The following is a 19,008-nucleotide window of genomic DNA, read 5'->3' as shown; positions in this document are numbered from 1 at the left end:
CGCCCACTAAAGAAATACATAATGAATAAAAAAAAGTGAAATAAAACACAAGCTGTGGAATAAAAAAAAACTGGTTGAAATTAATCTCTTTCTCTCCCTCGCGCGCGAAGAACGGCAGCAGCGCCGCTACTTTCCTCGGGGGCCTTTTAGGCTTTGCGAAAACATGCTAATAACATGTTTCCAGCGGATTTCGAAGTAGTAAAGCAGAGCAGAGCTCTTTTCGAAAATCCCGCACGGTTGCGGATGGCAGCTTCCCGACGGGAGCGATTCCACATTCCAACAGTCACTTTGGGCTGTAATCATAGCTGTCCAGAAGGCTTGCGGTGTGCGGCTCGTGATTTTTGGTTTCCAGTGTAGCACCGGAGGAAAAAAAACCAAAATGCTGGAGCTGGCCAGGCAGCGCTGAGCGCAGCGAATCGAGAACACGTGCTACTGGGGAAGTGCGACGGTTTAGGTGATATTTGAATATTTTTGTGTCTAGAGTTACGTTTCTTTTTTTAGACGATTTCCAAGGAAAATTAAGTGGAGATCTTTTTTTTTTGAAGGAGTCTGGTATTACTATTCGATTTGGGGTAGGAAAATGGTTTTATTATTATGAAGCTTGGAGTAGGAATTTTTCACTTTTAATTTGATTGGCGGCATTCAGGGTGAAATTTACACCCACTGATTCAAAATGAATCAGTATAAATAGAAACATACAGTTTATGTTTCTTTATACAGGGTTTTCCAACTTTAAATTCCGAAAGTAAATTGAAATAAAACACACTTAGAATTCGAATTTAGATGAAACTTTTATTTCAAATTAAAGTTTGGTTTTTGCCATTCTGTGTGAAATACAACATCATTCAAATGTCCACCTAGGGCTTCCTCGCATATCTTGATCCGGAACAGGTAATTTTCGATGACTTTTCGGCACATATGGGGCGGTATCTCGGTCATAACTTCACGAATGTTGTCTTTCAAATGTTCAAGAGGTTGCGGAGAGTTGGCATAGACACGGTCTTTCGCATAACCCCACAAAAAAAAGTCTAGCGGGTTCAAATCGGCATCACCAAAACGCGAAATTATGCGTCCCTCAAATTTCGTTCGCAATATGGCCATGTTCGGTCGTGTTGTGTGGCACGTGGCGCCGTCCTGCTCAAACCACATGTCATCCGTATCTATATCTTCAATTTGTGGCAAAAAAAAAATCGGTTAACATTGCGGCCATAGCGCTCACCATTCACAGTTACCGTCTCGCCGTCCTCATTCTCAAAGAAATACGGCCCGATGACTTCACCAGACCATAATGCGCACCAAACAGTGACTTTTGGCGGATGCAATGGCCTCTCAACAAACACGTGTGGATTTTCTGAGCCTCATATACGGAAATTTTGGGTGTTCACATAGCCACCGAGCTCGAAATGTGCCTCATCGCTGAAGAAAGTTTGATGCGAAAATTCAGCATTTTGCTGCTGTTGTTCGTTCACCCAATCGACGTATGCCCGACGCATTCCATGGTCACCACGCTCTAATTTTTGTACCAGTTGGACTTTATATGGATGTAGGTGCAAGTCCAAATGCAAAATTCGCCACAATGATGTGTTTGACAAGCCCAATTGCTGAACACGCCGTGGAATCGAAACATTCGGGTCATCCTCCACACTGGCAGCAACAGCAGCAATATTTACGGCCGAACGCACATTACGATGATGCACAGGTTTCACAATATCCGCTACGGATCCAGTTTGTTCGATTTTTTATTTTTTTTAATTTTTTTTTATTTTTTTTTATAGGCCCACCAACACACCCCCACACCAAAGAGCTCGCACAGAGCCCCCTGGTAATGGGCTCCTTTTTGTTTTTTTTTGGGACAATAGAAACACAAGCAAATAAAAATTGGTAGCTGCAAAACAAAAAACAAAAAACAAAACCACAGATATTAACACAGTTTTAGTTCAGTTCATGTTAAGGTGTGTGTGATAAGCATTGTTTACTAATATTCTGTAGGGATGTACCCAGTGGAACTATGTTCCTTTGAAGGGATCCCTTAAAAACTGGTTTTTTTTCTGGTTTTTAAGGGATCCCTTAAAAACTGGCTTTAAATAACAGTCGATTATTCAACCTTTTCAGACGATCCGGTAGGGCATTGTACACAGATGGACCGTAGAAAGAAATTCGCATTTGCCCTAGATTTGTGAAGGTTCTCGAACGCATTAGATTATGAGCATACCGAGTATTGTGCTCATGAGTTGTGGTCGGTAGAATGAGGTTACAAAGCATATTCTGATTTTTAATCACGTCGTATACAAACAAGCAAGACTGCAACTTGCACAGACCACGTAAAGGGAGAATTCTGTGCGACGCGTTTGTATACAGTTGAAAGGAGGAATATAACTGCGGCAAGTTAAAAATTATTTTTAAGCATCTGTTTTGTAATACTTGTAATTTTTTAAGCTTGGATTTACAAGCATGACCCCAAACGATTATTAAATACTGCAAATGGGAATGAATACAACCATGATGGAAAGTCAAAAGGGCATTTCGAGACACAAATTTACTAACACGATACATGATACCACATAAAGATGCAACCTTCCTTCAAACAAAATCTATTTGATTTCCCCATGAAAGCGTGGGATCCAACACCAATCCTAAATATTTGAAGCTGGGTACTTTTTCGATAACTACAGACCCAAGTGACGGGCTGTCATGCAAAGGAATTTTCTTCCTCGGAGAATGGAACACCATGTATTTGGTCTTCGATGGATTTAGTGAAAGCAAATTTGTGTCAAAATATCTCGTGAGTATCTGCAAATCGTCATTGATGCATGAAATGATAGAAGATATATCGGCCATCCGGAGAAAAATTGGAAGCGAACATCGTTCGTTTGACTAACGAAGTTCCATAGTTTCTAGATGCATGGTAGTCCTTCTTTCAAGCATGAAAAACGGCAATTATTTTTGATTACTCTCAAATTTTGCTTTTAAGCAACGGAATTAAGATTTTTTTAATCAAAACTCATGCAGCTAAAAAAACGTAGCAAAATCTTCTTTTTACACTATGAATGTTTATGCGAAATGCTCATCTGTTGACATTTATTGATCTTGTACAATAAAAAGACGACTACCACAAACAAAACAACCTGCATGGATTGGTGCACCATGGTTAGTTGTTTACCTCAACGTTATTGTTGTTGTTTACATTTTCGTTGTTTCACCTCGTTGTGGTAAATAAAAAAAAATGCTTGAAGAACATTAATCCTCCAGTTCCAGTTTAACATGGATAATAACAAGGACAAGTAAGTAACAAACTATTAAAAAAATAGGATGATCTTCAACAGAATTGAACTATTTGCAGCTACGACGGAATAGAGTTCCTGGAGCAGGAAACAGCGGGATCTCCGGTGGCTGGATCGTCGGGAACTTTCAGATTCTCGAAATCCTTGTTGGATACGACCCAGGTCTCTGACGATGGGAACTCGAAGAATGTCGAATTCTCATTGTTGCCCGATAATACGACGGAGGAAGCTGAAAACGAAGAAAGTGGTGCATCCGAGGAAAATGATGTGACTTTGTTGCCAGATGATGCTGCGAAGAGTTTGGAATTCTTCTTTAAAGGGACCTTTCTTCGACGACTTTTTCGCAGTCAAATGCGCCCTCGAGAAATCGGAACCATGAATGTCGGTGGAGATACAGTGCCGGAAGTGATCGGATTCATGTGGAAACTTGCAAAGAAACACGTATCTCGGCAAGTTGATTTTGACAATGACGTTCCGACATGGTCTGAGAAGCAAATGCCAGATGAAGAAGACATTGAACGATTCATCATTCTGCATGACACGACCAAAAGGAAGACCTACAATGTTTCTGCCATCACTCCACGAATCCTTGCTACATGGAAGGATAAAAACATCAAAGTTTTTGTGCATCCATATGCGACCAACGTGGAGACGCATGCCCAGCACCAAATGGTACTGAAGACGCTCATTACGCCAACAAACTCAGACCGAGCCGGAGCCCACTCGACCCGTGATTGTGCTGCTTTGGCTAAAGAGCTTAAGGAAACTCACTTGGATTTAGAGGGACATCAAAGCTCGTGGATGTTGTGGGCCAACTTCATCCACTCTTCGCCTGCTCACAAGCAAGAGCAATTGAAAATTGATCCCGCACCGCCTTTGGAGCTCGCCAAATACTTCCGATGGACAAATGTGTCAGAAGCAGCCCGCCTGCAGTCAGTACATCGGGGTGTCACAGTGGCTCATACTGTGAATGCTGGTTGGGTGAAAGAAGCGGCTGAAATAAGGGAAGAAATTTCAGCAGCACTTGGAATACTTAACAACGTTTCCCGCAAGCTCGAAGCAATGATAACAAAAGGATTAGCCGCTGGAGATTTTATCACCGCAGTGCAATCAGCAATCCGACCAGAAGAGTCCGAAGTGAGCCAAGTGTTGGCGGAGAAAGTAACTGATTGTCCCGATGTTGATCACTCTTAAAGTGTTTTTCTTGTTTTGATTTTACGGTTTTGAATAAATAAAATAAGTTTTATTTGCAATAGTTTCACGGTCTTCATGAGTTTTATTTATTTGTTTCAGATAGTTCATTATTGTTAACAGTAAACGTTTCAAAACTTGCTCTTATATTAATTGGGAACAATATTCAAATCGACCTCATTTGGATCTTGCGTTAAGCCTTTCTCAGGGCTGAAAAATCCTCCAGGGAAGTATCCACAGTGTTCAAACAGTTTCTGGCAAGGATAAACTTTGAAGTAGTTCATAGCTTCACATACTTCAGCCAGAATTTGTTCACCTTCCCGGTGTACTCTCTGAAGACGTTTTTTCACGAGGCCAAAGATCACCTCGATGGGATTGAAAAAGGGGCAGTACGCCGGAAGGAATATGGGTATGATCCCAATGGATCGAAGATAGCGAATGAGATTAGCGTCGCAATGAATCCTCGCACCGTCCATGATCCATACTGAATGGAATCCTGGATATCTTTGAACCTTAGGATTCCGCAAGGCAAACTCTCGGCAGCATTCGAAAAACTTTAGCCTGTTAAAAGTGCCTTCAGTCCAGAAACTATCCAGGATTCCATCAGCGCCAAGGAAACATAAGAACGATGAACGAGCACGGCGACAAAATTCTCCTCTGAAAATTAACTTTTTTCCTACGACACCATATCCCTTCTGACGTAACGTGCCCCTATTGTCAATACTCACCTCATCGAGGAAAACTAAATTGAAAATATCCCATGGTATGGCGAGGAGCTCATTCACAAACCGCACTATTTCTTCCATACGAATTTGAATAGCTCTTCTCTCAATGGTTTTCCACGACAGGCCTGCCTCGTGCAGAATAGTACAGACGGATGAAGTACTTATTGTCATCTGGAAATGTCCATCTCCTTGGCTTCGTCCAAAAATAAAAGAGGATGCTTGCAATAAAGCTCCACCAACCATTGTCGCATTTCCGACTGGAACTTTTTGAAGACCTGAGCTCGTTTTTTCCTTCGGTAAAGTCCCTCGCTTTCAAACTTTTGAATCCAACCATAAATAGTGGACATATTTATACCCAAAATACCCAAAAAGTAGTGTCCATAAAGGGCGTGGTATACGGTTCCAGGACTGGCCTGTTGTTGGCGAACGGAATGAATGATTATATCGGCCATCTGAAATGTGTGTAATTTGAATGGTTCAATAATTTCAGCATTCAACTAAGCAGACAAATTTTACCTTCAATTACGTCTTCAATAATGACTTTTGGAACAGATTGTAGAGCAAAACTAACCGAAAATGCTTCTAATCGCAAACTACTTCGAAATATTTTGCTTTTTTAGAAAGTAAACAAAAACAAACTGAATATCAGCACATCGACTGGCCTGCTGCTCATGACATCGGTTGGTTATTTGACATGTCGTTCGTTGGAAATTTCGTTCGTTGAACTGACGAACGAATTCCAAGATAGTGCTGTGGCGACAATATATTGCGGTTCAGGGTATCGAATGCTTTTTTCAAGTCAATAAATAGGCCACCAACAATACTTCTGTTATCAATTTTGTCTATCAAAAATTCCACTAGCTCAGTTATTGCAGTAGAAGTACTACATCCTTTTCTAAAGCCATACTGGAACTTGTACAAAACATTGAATTTAGTCAGAAAACTGACCAGTCTATTTACTAATAGTTTCTCAAATATTTTATTAACTTTTGACAGTGTGGAGATGGGTCGATAATTGCACGGATCAGACTCATCGTCTGCTTTGAAAACAGGAATTACTTTTGCTACTTTCAGACAGTCAGGATATTTACCTTGCCTCAGTATTTGGTTGAAAAGTTCAGTGAATATTTTTGAAAATGCGTTTAGGTTATTTTTGATAATAATTGCAGAAAGGTTATCTGGTCCACAACTCTTCCTGGTATTTAAATTATTTATCAGGGAAGCAACCTCTAAATCGTCAGTAGGGTTAAGGAAAACAGTTCGTTCTAGATAATGTGCAGTGGTCACGGAGATGAAATTATTTCTAGGAATACTTTTAGCTAGATTTTCTCCAATACTAGAAAAGTATTTATTAAAAATCTCACAAATTTCTAAGTTATTTGATGTCTTATTATCATTATGTTTGAGCTCAATATTGGAATCTTGTTTCTTTCTACCCGTTATTTGATTCATATTTTTCCATATTTTGGCACTAGAAACTTCCTCAAATTTTTTTTTTAAATATTCACTTTTACATTTCCGTTTAGCAAAATCAGCTTTTTTAGTGACGTGTATCAACATTTCTTTGAAGTGGTTGTTATTGGGATTTTTCTTCACTTTTATCAAATATTTGCTCTTGAGTTTTATCCATTGCCAAGTATAATAATCAAGCCAAGGACAATGTTTGACCTTAATATTAACTCGTTCACTTTTGAATGCGATGTTTCAATATGTCATTATAAGCAGATGTTATGGCTATAATGGATTCATTAACATCTTCGACACAGACAAAATCATTTATGAACTGAGTGAATAATCGATTAAGTTTGTTTGTATCAGTTATTTTTTTGGTTAAAATCACATGCTCTCTGGAATTGCTCATTTTAAAAGACGTGACAATTATTAAGTGATCACTGATATCTGTATAAATTGTATCATTTTGTAGACGATCAAGGTCTCGTTTTCGTCCAATGCAGTGATCCAATATATTATTACTGATTGGGCAAGTCGTGAACGTATTCGTACAGATGTAATCATATGATGCTAGTAGATTTTCATAACGACGAACAATGTTATTATTAGATAAATTTATTGGAATGTTTATATCTCCCACAATAAAACAAGGGTGTGAATTACGAGTTGACAATGAGTTCTCTAGTACGTCATGAAATTGGTTGAAGTCGAAGCATGGTGGCCTGTACACTCCTAAAACATCATATAACAATCCATTTATTTTCAGTTCTATATGAATTAGGTGCATTCCATCATTAGAAACATTTTTTTTAATATTATAATATAATCCATTCTTCACATACACTGCTAATCCACCAGATGATGTATCACGACGTGAAAAATTTGAAGTGTAATTTGGTATTTCATACAAAGGACAGTGTTCAGGAAAACGATAAGTCTGAAACATTTCAAGGCATTTTTCGCCCGTGAGTGGGCGCAGTTGTAGTATAGGCGAAAACCAATGGAGATTATGGCAACACTTTCTTAAACAGAGTTGTTGAGGATAGCTGCCCGACCATCTAGTTCAGTTGGACTTTAACATCTCAACCGAGTAGATTCAAAAATACAAATAGTTAAACACAACGTAGGTTGTCCAAGTTTTTCAAAAGTGAATAAAACATTTGGTGCCGTGACCAGGATCTTTGAATCCTTTGTTTCCTTTGAAACTGCCGTGAAAGGACCCTTTCAAAGGACTTCGGACAATTCAGACAATTGTCCACTTCAACAACATCGATTGTCCAGCTATTGAAAGCCATCGCCATTTGAGAGGATTTTATACAATAGTACAAGGCCTTTTGTATAAGGATACAAGGTAAAGACCTGTCCAATTATCCTCGCAGGGTGCAACAGATACCCTTTAGATTTCCAATTTTTTCTTGGATTTTCGATACTGCGGTTCTGGATCATCGAGTTCAACTGCAGCTGCCTTCAACCTGTTAGTGATACAGCGGAGTGTGGGCTCGTTTTACTCTACGTTTACGAGACAGCGTGCTGAAATTCAAAAAGGATTTTCTATTCAACCGAGAATCGAAGGATTTCTTCAATACATTGTACAAGGCATTTCATTGCCTTGGAACAGGTGAGCACCTTTCCAAGTTGCTATAATTTGTTTGTCCGGCCTACCTTGGTCTTTTTATCGCCAGGATAATTCGAAAAATCTGTTCGAGTATCAACGATGGCGAGTGCAGAGCAGCTTATCTCGCGACGAAGCACCTTGATTGCAACGTTGGGTCGGGCAGAGGCATTCGTGGCAAATTTCAACGAGGACAGAGATCTACCACAGGTGCAGCTGAGGATTGAACGCTTAGGTGAGCTATGGAGAAAGCTGGAAGATGTCCAGGAAAGTTTAGTGGAGCTGGAAGAGGAAGGTGAAGGTAGGAGAGAGCATGAAGAGATTCACGCTGGTATAGAATCTCGACTTTTTCTAATAAAATCGAATCTTCTTTCTAAATTGTCTTCTCCACTTACTGATAACTCTCGCATCCCTCAATCTGCACGCACTAACTCCACTCTCTCCGGAATCAAATTGCCGACGATAACACTTCCCGAGTTTAATGGAGATTATATGCATTGGCTCGCATTTCACGACACATTCTTAGCACTGATCCACTCCAACCCCGACGTACCAGAAATACAGAAGTTTCACTATTTGAAGGCTGCGGTCAAAGGTGAAGCAGCTCAATTGATTGAGTCGATAGCGATTAGTTCTGCTAACTATAATTTAGCTTGGCACAGTTTGAAATCTCGATACTCTAACGACTACTTATTAAAGAAGAGACACCTGCAGGCACTCTTCGACATACAGGTGGTCAAAAAGGAATCAGCGACTACCCTTCATGTACTAGTAGACGAGTTCGAACGTCATATTAAAGTTTTGCATCAACTAGAAGAACCAACCGACACTTGGAACACAATTCTTGAGCACCTTTTGTGTACCAGGTTGCCAGAGGAAACACTGAAAGCGTGGGAGGACCATGCTTCGCGTGAGGAAGAGCCGAATTATACTTGTCTTGTTCAATTTCTCCAGCGTAGAATCAGAGTGCTGGAATCAATATCTGTGAATAATCATAACGCATCTACAAGTTCCACGAACACAGCACACCAACCGAAAAAGTCAGCACCGTTTCGACTTTCTTCTTACACATCTACCGCCACTTCTACCGATAAATGTCCGGCGTGTAATCTGCCGCATTGCTTAGTGAAATGCCAAAAGTTCAATCGATTTTCCCCTTCTGAACGCCAACAATTTGTCGCAACGAAACGATTATGCCATAATTGTATGCGAAAGGATCACATGGCTCGCAACTGCCCATCCAGTTTCAGTTGCCGATTATGTAACCGTCGACATCACACGTTATTACATCCCGGCATCCGTGAGAGCTCTACTAATCAACCTGGAAACCGAGATTCTGCGAGGCCAGAATCGTTCACGAGAACTGGGTCCCTACCAGTCCCGTCTAATGCACCAGATTCGTCACAAATATCGGTCACAGCCACCGAAACTACACCGAACATAGTCAATTGTACACCTGTAAAACAAACTTCTGAAAACGTTTTTCTATTAACAGCTGTCGTAAAAATCGTTGATGCCTACGGACACGATCATCTAGCGCGTGCACTATTGGACAGCGCCTCCCAGCCAAACCTGATTACTGATCGAATGGCACAAATTCTGAAACTGAAGCGAGCAAAAGTGAATGTCACTATACAAGGAGCGGGTAAAATGTCCAAAGTAGTTCGTGAATCTGTTTTCACAGAAATAAAATCGAGAAAAGAAGAATTCTCTTGCGGAGTTGAGTTCCTGATAATGGACAAAGTCACTGGAAACATTCCGTCCCAGAACGTTTCATTAACTGGATGGAAAATCCCAAGCGATTTGGTTCTTGCAGATCCACAATTCAACAAATCACAGCCCATTGACATGGTGTTGGGAATCAAACACTTCTATTCTTTCTTTCCTCATTCAGCGCGTATTGAGCTAGGCACTGAACTTCCCCTACTCGTGGACAGTGTGTTTGGATGGATTATCGCAGGCTCCGCCAACGCAAATACACCAACGTACAATTCCAATATTGTCGAGATATCTATGCTCTCACTGGAGGACTCTATCGAACGATTTTGGCAATGCGAAGAGTTACTCAACAAAGACAATTTCTCGATCGAAGAGCGACAATGTGAAACCTTATTCCAATCGACCTCTGAACGCAACACGGAAGGGCGATACATTGTTCGCTTGCCCAAGAAGCCAGATTTCGAGTCTATGCTAGGCCATTCAAAAGCCACTGCCATTCATCGCTTTGAATTACTCGAAAAAAGATTGAAACAAAACTCTGAATTACGAACTGAATACCATAAATTCATGCACGATTACCTCACTCTAGGGCATATGCGGCTGGTAGAAAGAGAATATGCCAACGAAAAGCAATATTACTTGCCTCATCACTGCGTCGTGAAGGAAGCTAGTAAGACCACAAAAGTACGCGTGGTGTTTGATGGCTCGGCAAAGACATCTACAGGATTCTCGCTCAACGATGCTCTGTGTGTGGGCCCAGTAGTCCAAGACGACTTGTTAAATATCATTCTACGATTCCGCACGTTTCAAGTGGCCCTTGTCGGTGACATAGCTAAAATGTACCGTCAGATCTTGGTTCATCCTGATGACGTACCACTGCAGCGCATACTGTGGAGATTTTCTGAGGATTCTCCAATTCAAGCATACGAATTATTAACCGTGACTTACGGTCTAGCTCCTTCGGCTTTTCTAGCAACTCGTAGTCTCCAGCAATTGGCAAATGATGAAGGCGAACCATACTCACTTGGTCGTCCAGCGTTACAGAAATGCTTCTACGTCGATGACTTTATCGGTGGTGCACAATCGGTGGAAGAAGCGATACAGCTTCGGAACGAATTAAGTGAACTTCTCAACAAAGGCGGATTCACGCTCCGCAAATGGGCTTCGAACAAATTGGAGGTGTTGCAAGGATTAAACGTTGACCAAATTGGAACACTGTCGGCTTTGCATTTTAGTCCCGATGAGACGGTGAAGGCTCTAGGAGTTACATGGGAACCAGGGACTGATATGCTCCGATTCGATTCGAACATTCGTCACAACAATGAATCATCAACGTAGCGTAGCATTTTATCCACGATCGCCAGACTGTTCGATCCGCTAGGATTAATAGCGCCCATAGTTGTGAGAGCCAAAATCCTTATGCAGAATTTGTGGTTATTATCTTGCTCTTGGGACGAGCCTGTTCCCAAGAATATTCAGGAAAGTTGGGACAAATATCATCAACATTTGCCATTGATTTCCTCATATCGCATACAACGCTGCGCTTTCCTACCAAACGCCATTCTTCAATTGCACACGTTTTCTGACGCCTCTGAAGCTGCATATGGTGCTTGCACCTACATACGATGCGAAGATACGAAGGGCAATATTACGGTCCATCTACTTTCCTCTAAATCCAAAGTGTCTCCATTAAAACGCATAACACTCGCTCGCTTGGAACTTTGTGCTGCTGTCCTTGCTGCTCAATTACATAACCGCATTAAACAAGCAATTCAAGTTAATATTTCCGCCTCCTATTTCTGGTCGGACTCTTCGGTTACGCTGCATTGGGTAAAATCGCCACCTAATACATGGAGGACTTACGTAGCAAATCGTGTCTCCGAAATTCAAAACCTCACAGGGACATGCCATTGGAACCACGTCTCTGGAAAAGAGAATCCTGCCGATTTAGTCTCAAGAGGCATGGACGTATCGGACTTCATCGTCAGCGAGCTCTGGTGTTGTGGGCCACCATGGTTGAAACGAGACGCACATGAATGGCCTATCAGCACACCATCAAACATTCCTGTTAAAGAGATGGAAATACGAAACATCCAAACAGCTCAAGCTATGGGGGGAATGTTGCCGAGAATCGGACCGGATAGGGAAATCTCAACACGTCTTTTAGCAGCCGTTACTGTTCAAGCAGCTTTAAAGCTGAAATATATTTTGAATATATTCATTTGTCTTGATACATGTTATATTTCTTACATTTTAGTTTGCGTTTTCCTGAATAAATCTATCCTTCCAACATAATCCAATCCTCGGGTTCAATATACAATCTGCGATAAATTCATTTTAAATTTCAATTCCTATTCCATATCATCATACATACTGTTACTTCGGCTTTTCACACCTATTTTAATACCTTTCTAATCTGCCTAATATTTCAATTTTCCCAAATTACCGCTATAAATCCTTCTACTCCTTTTATTCACTCTATTATCTTCACTTTTTCCATTTGTTTTTGTTTTTAATACACTGAGCTGTCAACTGACTGTTCCGTCTCACTCTCATTGAATGGCAGTTACCAATTGTCTAGGGCTCCCGGAATTCACTAGTCCCTCCTGTCAGAACTGCCGTCTGTTGCACGGTGGGTTCGACAACATTCCCCCTTCCGTGTAGTTCCGGGATAGCCCAGATTCTTCCACCGTAACTCATTTTACGATATCCAGCAATGCTAGCTTCACTGCTGGTCGTGTTATTATTCCGTTCGCCGTTTTGACTTCAGCTTTGCGTACCTGACCGTCCTTCCCTTCTGTAACGTTGATGATTCTGCCTCTCATCCATCCATTCCGTTTGTTCTCATCGATCACTATAACAAGATCTCCTATCTCCAATGCCTTCACTGGTTGGTACCACTTCGTACGCCTCGCCAATTCTGATAGATACTCGCGGATCCATCTCCTCCAAAATTTATCGATTAGACCTTGTGCCAACTTCCAGCTGTCTCGAAGTGTCGCTACGCCTTCAGTTAAAGGTGTTGGTAGTTGATCAATACCACGGGTTCCGTAAAGCAGGAAATGATTCGGAGTGATTGCCTCAGCATCAGATGAATCCAACGCGACATATGTTAGAGGTCTGGAGTTGACCACTGCTTCAGCCTCCAGTGCAACTGTTTCCAGCACTTCATCGCTGGGATGGTGGGGATGATCGCTGATTGTGGCCATGGCCGTTTTGACCGAGCGTACCAAGCGCTCCCAGGCACCACCCATATGTGGTGCGGAGGGAGGATTGAACTGCCATTTCGTCCTAGCGTTCGTGAACGTCGCTGCACAATGTTCGTTGACCGCCCGAAGCTGACCCTTCAATAGGTTGTTCGCTCCGATAAAATTGGTGCCATTGTCGGAATAAAAGGTTTCTGGTGCTCCTCGGCGCGCTATAAATCGTCGGATAGCCATCACGCACGATTGAGTTGTGAGACTATGCACTATTTCCAAGTGAATCGCTCTTATGGAAAGGCAGGTGAATAATGCTACCCAGTGCTTGACAAGACTGCGACCTTGCTTCACCAAGATTGGCCCGAAGTAATCAACTCCTGAATGTGTAAATGGACGGACGAATGATGTTAGACGCACTGTTGGAAGCGGTGCCATGATCGGGGGCCGTGGGGCCGCCTTGTTGACTCGACACCATGGACATTCCTTGGAGACTCGTCTGATCAAGTTTCGTAGAGATGGTATACGAAAACGCTGTCGCATCTCATTGAGTACAGTTTCGTTATTCGCATGTAGAAAGCGGCAGTGGTAGCTGTTAACGAGGAGGGACGTTAGATGGTGATTGTTTGGAAGAATGATTGGATACTTAGCTTGGAACGGGGCGTTTGGTGCAGCCCCTATTCGGCTGTTCATTCTCATAACTCCTACATCGTCTATGTACGGTGTTAGCTGGTACAGTTGACTGCACTTGTACGGTTTCATTTGATTCGCCAAGGGGTTTTGCTGATTATAGTGCAGTGATGTATATTCATCCGCATAGCACTCTATTTGTACCTGACGCCAAAGCAGGTTTTCCGCTTCACGATACTCATCGCATGATATCCAAGGACGAAGCTGCTGCTTTTTGAGCCTTTTGATTGCTCTTAGTACGTACGCGGTGGAGCGTAGTAGTCGGTGCCACTTAGAGAAACGCTTCACCTCGATAAGTGGTTGGAACGTCGAATGATGGTGGGTATAAACAGCCCGGAGCTCTTCTGTAGCTGGAGGTATCTCTCCTTTGCTCACTGGCCAGCTTTCAACTGATTTACTCAGAAATAGTGGTCCCTGAAACCATCGCCCTTCTGGATCGAAGCTAGGACCAGATCCCCACTTGGTTGCTTCATCTGCCACGTTGTGCTTGGACTTCAGATGGTGCCATTCATCAACGGTGGTTAGACTTAGGATCTCCCCTACTCGAAATGCCACGAACGGGTGGTAACGTCGACTATCCGAACGCAGCCAGGCCAACACCGTTGCGGAATCAAGCCAGAGAAAGCGTTGACTGATGGGGAGACTTATGTGTTTGCAGATACTGTCTGCCAAACGACTACCTATCATCGCTGCCTGCAGCTCCAATCGTGGAATGGAAAGAGGCTTAAGCGGGGCCACCTTTGACTTCGCCGCTACAAGTGCACATCTTATTATGCCACCATCGACAATTCGTAGGTATGCTACGCATGCGTATGCTTCTTCACTAGCGTCGACGAACACATGCAGTTGAACGCTGTTGAGAGCTCCACTATTAGCACCTCTGAAGAAACACCTTGGAATCATTACTGCATCTAACTCTAAAATGAGTTGACTCCACCTAGACCATTTCTCCCATAGATGCTCGGTAATTTGTTCATCCCAGTCTGTACCCGATCTCCAAATGTCTTGCATAAGAATTTTCCCTTGTGCCACGAAATGTGCTATCAGTCCAAGGGGATCAAACAGCGACATCACTGTTCGTAGCACCTGACATTTCGTCGGAATTGTTCGATCTACAATCAACTTCAAAATTTCCGGCTTTAAAGAAGGTTCAAAGGTGAAATCGTCAGAGTCAGGTCTCCACACCATGCCAAGAACTCGCTCCTTTTCTCCCAACGGATCCAGATTCAACGACTTATTTGCAGGACAATCCTTCACTCCCACTCGCTGCATAACTTCATCTGAGTTGCTGACGAAATTGCGGATCTCAAATCCACCTCGAGCACGGACCAACTTAACATCGTTCCACAACTGTACCGCGTCATCTTCAGTTTCTACACTATCCAGGTAGTCATCAACATAGTGGCTGTAAATAATGGCGTGCGCTGCTCTCGGGTATTTTGATGCGTGTTCCTCGGCGTTTTTGTTCTTGACGAACTGCGCCGAGCTAGGCGAACAGGTGGCGCCGAACGTTGCCACATCCATGACGAATATCTGTGGAAGCATATCAGGGGAAAATCTCCACAAGAACCGTTGCGCCTGTTTGTCGAGGTCTCGAATGCGTATCTGGTGGAACATTTCTCGTATGTCTCCACAGATAGCAATGTTCCTCTGTCTAAAACGGAGTAGTACGCCAAAGAGCGCCGTTAGCAGGTCTGGACCTCTGAGCAACATGTCGTTAAAACAAACGCCTTTAGAACACGCTGCTGCATCCCAGATCAGACGAATCTTGCCGGGTTTTTTGGGATTTTGTACGACCCCTAAGGGTAAATACCAAACTCGGCTCGAGTCGGTTGAATCCAATTCATTCTTGGTTATTCGATGAGCGTATCCTTTCTCCTCATATGACACGATCTGCTCGTGAACTTTTTGCCTTAGCGCAGGATCTTTCTCCAGTCGTTTCTCGAGTGCGATCAATCTCCTCTCTGCCATCTTGAAACTATCCGGGAAGCTTACATCGTCGTGCTTCCAAACAAGACCCGTCTCGAAGCCAAGCCCTACTCGTCGTGTGGTATTCTCCATAATCTCCCTGGCACGTTTGTCAACTTCTGCTTCAGGTTTAACCGTGATTATAGCTTCCTCAATGCCAAAGAATTTCTTCATCTGTTGGTGCAATTCACGATTCCCCATATCTTGCTCGGAATGATGATGCAGGCGTTCTAAGGATTGACCCACACCAGAACTTCTACCAAAGATGCACCAGCCCAGTCTTGTTTTTGCTGCCACTGGATCGTCACCTCTGCCTTCACGAATTTTTAAAGTGGAGAGTAGTCGTGCATGTTCCAGTCCAACTATAATACCCGGAATTGCTTCCGAATAACTCCGCACCGGCAGACCCTTGAGGTGTGGATACGCTTCCGTTAATGCATCATACTGTAGCGTTTGTTTTGGTAGGTTGAGTCTCTTAACTGTGCGTACGTTGTTCATTTGGAAACGATTCTTCCCACCTTCTCCGGTGATGACGATTGAAACACGCTTCGAATCTTTTTCCTCCCGACTAACATTGCCTGTCCAATTGAGCCAGAGTGATTCAGTTGCACCTTCTAACCCAAGTTTGGCAGCTATTCCCGCTTCCATTAGTGTAGATGAAGAACCGTCATCTAGAAACGCAAACGTGTGGACGCGCTTTTCCCCTGCTTCGATTGTCACCGGCAAATATCGAAAAAGAGTACATGGTAATACTTGATGATAATGGTTGTGTACTACGTTCCCGTTCCCGCTGGCAGCTGAACTGGCTCTAAACTGACTGTTCGTCATTACAGTTGTGCGAGAATGCAGCAACTCGTGGTGACGAAGTCGACATCCGTCCACTCCACATTCTCTTCCGGATCGACATGGCCACTTCCGATGGGGAATTAAGCAGATCCTGCACAATCCTTTCTGACGCATCGCCGTCCATCTGGCATCTATATCCAACGCTTTGAACGGTCCACACGATAGAATCTCGTGATTTGGGTTGGAACAGTACGCACAGGTCTTCTTAGACATTTCTTCGATTGGATTTGATTCCGGAATTTCCTCTACATCAGGTGAGCTTTGTGTATGTACAAAAAGCTTCGACTTGGTGTGGTTCTGTTTGGTTGACTTCAACGAAAGCGTTGCTAGATCTGGTAGTGTCACATCGGAAGCTGTGTTCACTAAGTCGGACATAAACCCTCCAAACGTGGCCAAGTTGACGTTCGGACAAGCTCTCTTGTAGGCAGACCACTGCATCTTCCAAATGGCTGGCAGCTTCTCAACCAGCTCGTGTAGCAACATAGGGTTACAAAGGTGTTCGTGAAGCTGCGCAAGCTTCATATGGTCCACAAGATTCTGTACTGCCAACCCAAATTCAATCACCGTCCTGAGGTTATCGACCTTTGGTGCTGCAACCTCCCGTAACTTATTGAGTAAGGAGAAGATTAGTACTATTAGTACGGCAGTCAATGGCTTATTTCTTCGATGGTCATCCTACAGTCGATTATTGCACGTGATTGGATACTGTCTCCGTTTTGCCAACAACGCACGAGAAAAAGCCAGAACTCGAATGTCATCAGATGCAGTTCCAGCATGTCGTTCACTTACCGTTCATCAGCTGGAAAAAGCCAAAATCATCCTCATTCGTCTTGCTCAAGAAGATAAATTCAACTCAGAAATTGAACACTTGAAACAAGCAAAGTCGTTAAGAAAGCAATCCAAAATTCGTAAACTAAATCCGTTTCTTGATTCCGAGAGTGTGTTGAGAGTGGGAGGTCGATTGCACTTTTCACAGTTATCTTTCCAAGCTAAACACCCAGCACTGCTCCCTTCCAATCACCCTTTCACCAATCAAATTGCTCAATATTTTCACCACAAATTGCTTCACGGCGGCGGGCGCCTCTTATTAAACGCTATTCGAGAGGAATACTGGCCAATACAAGGACGTCGTCTTGCCAGAAGCATCGTTCGAAATTGTTTCCGCTGCAATCGCTTAAACCCAGAACCAGCTCAACAACAGATCGGACAATTACCTGCTCATCGCGTGATCCCCAGTCGTCCATTTACCATATCTGGAGTGGACTATGCAGGTCCTCTGTACCTGAAACCGCAACACAAAAGAGCACACGCTGTAAAATCTAACCTCTGTCTTTTCGTCTGTTTTGCCACTAAGGCAGTTCACCTGGAGTTGGTAAGCGATCTAACAAATCAGGCCTTCCTATGCTCCTTCCGAAGATTCATCGCCAGACGAGGTCGTCCAGCCCATGTGTATTCGGATAATGGGAAGAACTTCGAAGGTGCGAGCAACCAGCTCGCGGATTTATTTATTTGGCAACAAAAGCAAACCGAGAGAGAAAAAATTATTTCCTTCTGTACTGACGAAGGAATCGTATGGCATTTTTCTCCCCCGAAGGCACCACACTTCGGTGGCCTTTGGGAAGCGGCGATTAAAGTGGCGAAGAAACACTTGTTTCGTCAACTCGGCTCAACACGACTATCATTCGAAGACATGTGTACAGTCCTAACCCAGATTGGAGCTCAAATGAACTCCAGACCACTTCTTCCACTTTTAGAGGATCCAAATGATCTAGCCGCTCTTACTCCAGCCCATTTTCTTGTCGGGACCACGTTGAACGCCCTGCCCGACCCGGACCTGAGCCATATACCAACGAACCGCCTCGACCATTATCAACAGCTCCAGTTACATGTGCAGAAATTCTGGTACCACTGGCGACGTGAATATTTGCAGGAATTGCAAAGGGATACCGTACGTGCCGGCCTCAACGAAGACATCAAACCAGGACGAATGGTCATCGTTGTCGATGAGCTGCAACCGCCGCTCCGATGGCCGCTAGCTCGCATCATATCCGTACATCCTGGAATCGACAACATAACGCGGGTTGTATCACTGCGCACTGCTAAAGGAAACATCACACGCCCAATTACTAAAATTTGTTTGTTATCTGTTTATTCAAACGCTTCCGGACCAGAAGCAAGTGATTCGGAGACAATCAATCCACATACAGCAATAGAACAAGCTGAACTAACAGAATTAAATGAAAATATTGTATAATGTATGTAGAATTAAGCACCAACCATACGATTGTTTATTTTTGTTGTAATAACAATAGTTGAACGTCATTGTT

At 43.1% G+C, this 19,008-nt stretch overlaps 3 protein-coding genes and 1 pseudogene across 3 annotated transcripts; 2 read left to right on the top strand and 2 right to left on the bottom strand.

The window, feature by feature from the left end:
• Positions 1–3,261: 3,261 nt before the first annotated feature.
• On the top strand, positions 3,262–4,935 carry LOC129772936 (uncharacterized). The gene is made up of 2 exons (XM_055776470.1): positions 3,262–3,281; positions 3,341–4,935. Exons 1-2 carry the CDS (start codon positions 3,262–3,264, stop codon positions 4,473–4,475), a joined length of 1,155 nt encoding a protein of 384 aa, XP_055632445.1. The 3' UTR covers positions 4,476–4,935.
• On the bottom strand, positions 3,492–5,894 carry LOC129777969 (uncharacterized; annotated as a pseudogene).
• Positions 5,895–8,363: 2,469 nt separating this feature from the next.
• LOC129772935 (uncharacterized) lies at positions 8,364–11,318 on the top strand. The gene has a single exon (XM_055776469.1). The coding sequence runs from the start codon at positions 8,364–8,366 to the stop codon at positions 11,316–11,318; it is 2,955 nt and encodes a 984-aa protein (XP_055632444.1).
• A 1,358-nt stretch (positions 11,319–12,676) lies between these two features.
• Positions 12,677–17,164, bottom strand: LOC129772934 (uncharacterized). The gene has a single exon (XM_055776468.1). The coding sequence runs from the start codon at positions 17,162–17,164 to the stop codon at positions 12,677–12,679; it is 4,488 nt and encodes a 1,495-aa protein (XP_055632443.1).
• Positions 17,165–19,008: the final 1,844 nt, after the last annotated feature.

Source organism: Toxorhynchites rutilus, chromosome 3 (assembly GCF_029784135.1).
Source record: "Toxorhynchites rutilus septentrionalis strain SRP chromosome 3, ASM2978413v1, whole genome shotgun sequence".
In the NCBI taxonomy this organism is placed as follows: Eukaryota; Metazoa; Arthropoda; class Insecta; order Diptera; family Culicidae; genus Toxorhynchites; species Toxorhynchites rutilus.
Note: the sequence above shows the minus strand (reverse complement) of the source record. Positions and strands in the feature narration are given on the sequence as shown.

Excerpts from the sequence above, each read along its gene's own strand:
- LOC129772936 (XM_055776470.1), top strand. The coding sequence starts at position 3,262 with ATGGATAATAACAAGGACAA. Across the intron at positions 3,282-3,340 it reads ATGGATAATAACAAGGACAA|CTACGACGGAATAGAGTTCC; the intron begins GTAAGTAACAAA and ends AACTATTTGCAG.
- LOC129772934 (XM_055776468.1), bottom strand. The coding sequence starts at position 17,164 with ATGTTGCTACACGAGCTGGTTGAGAAGCTGCCAGCCATTTGGAAGATG.
- LOC129772935 (XM_055776469.1), top strand. The coding sequence starts at position 8,364 with ATGGCGAGTGCAGAGCAGCTTATCTCGCGACGAAGCACCTTGATTGCA.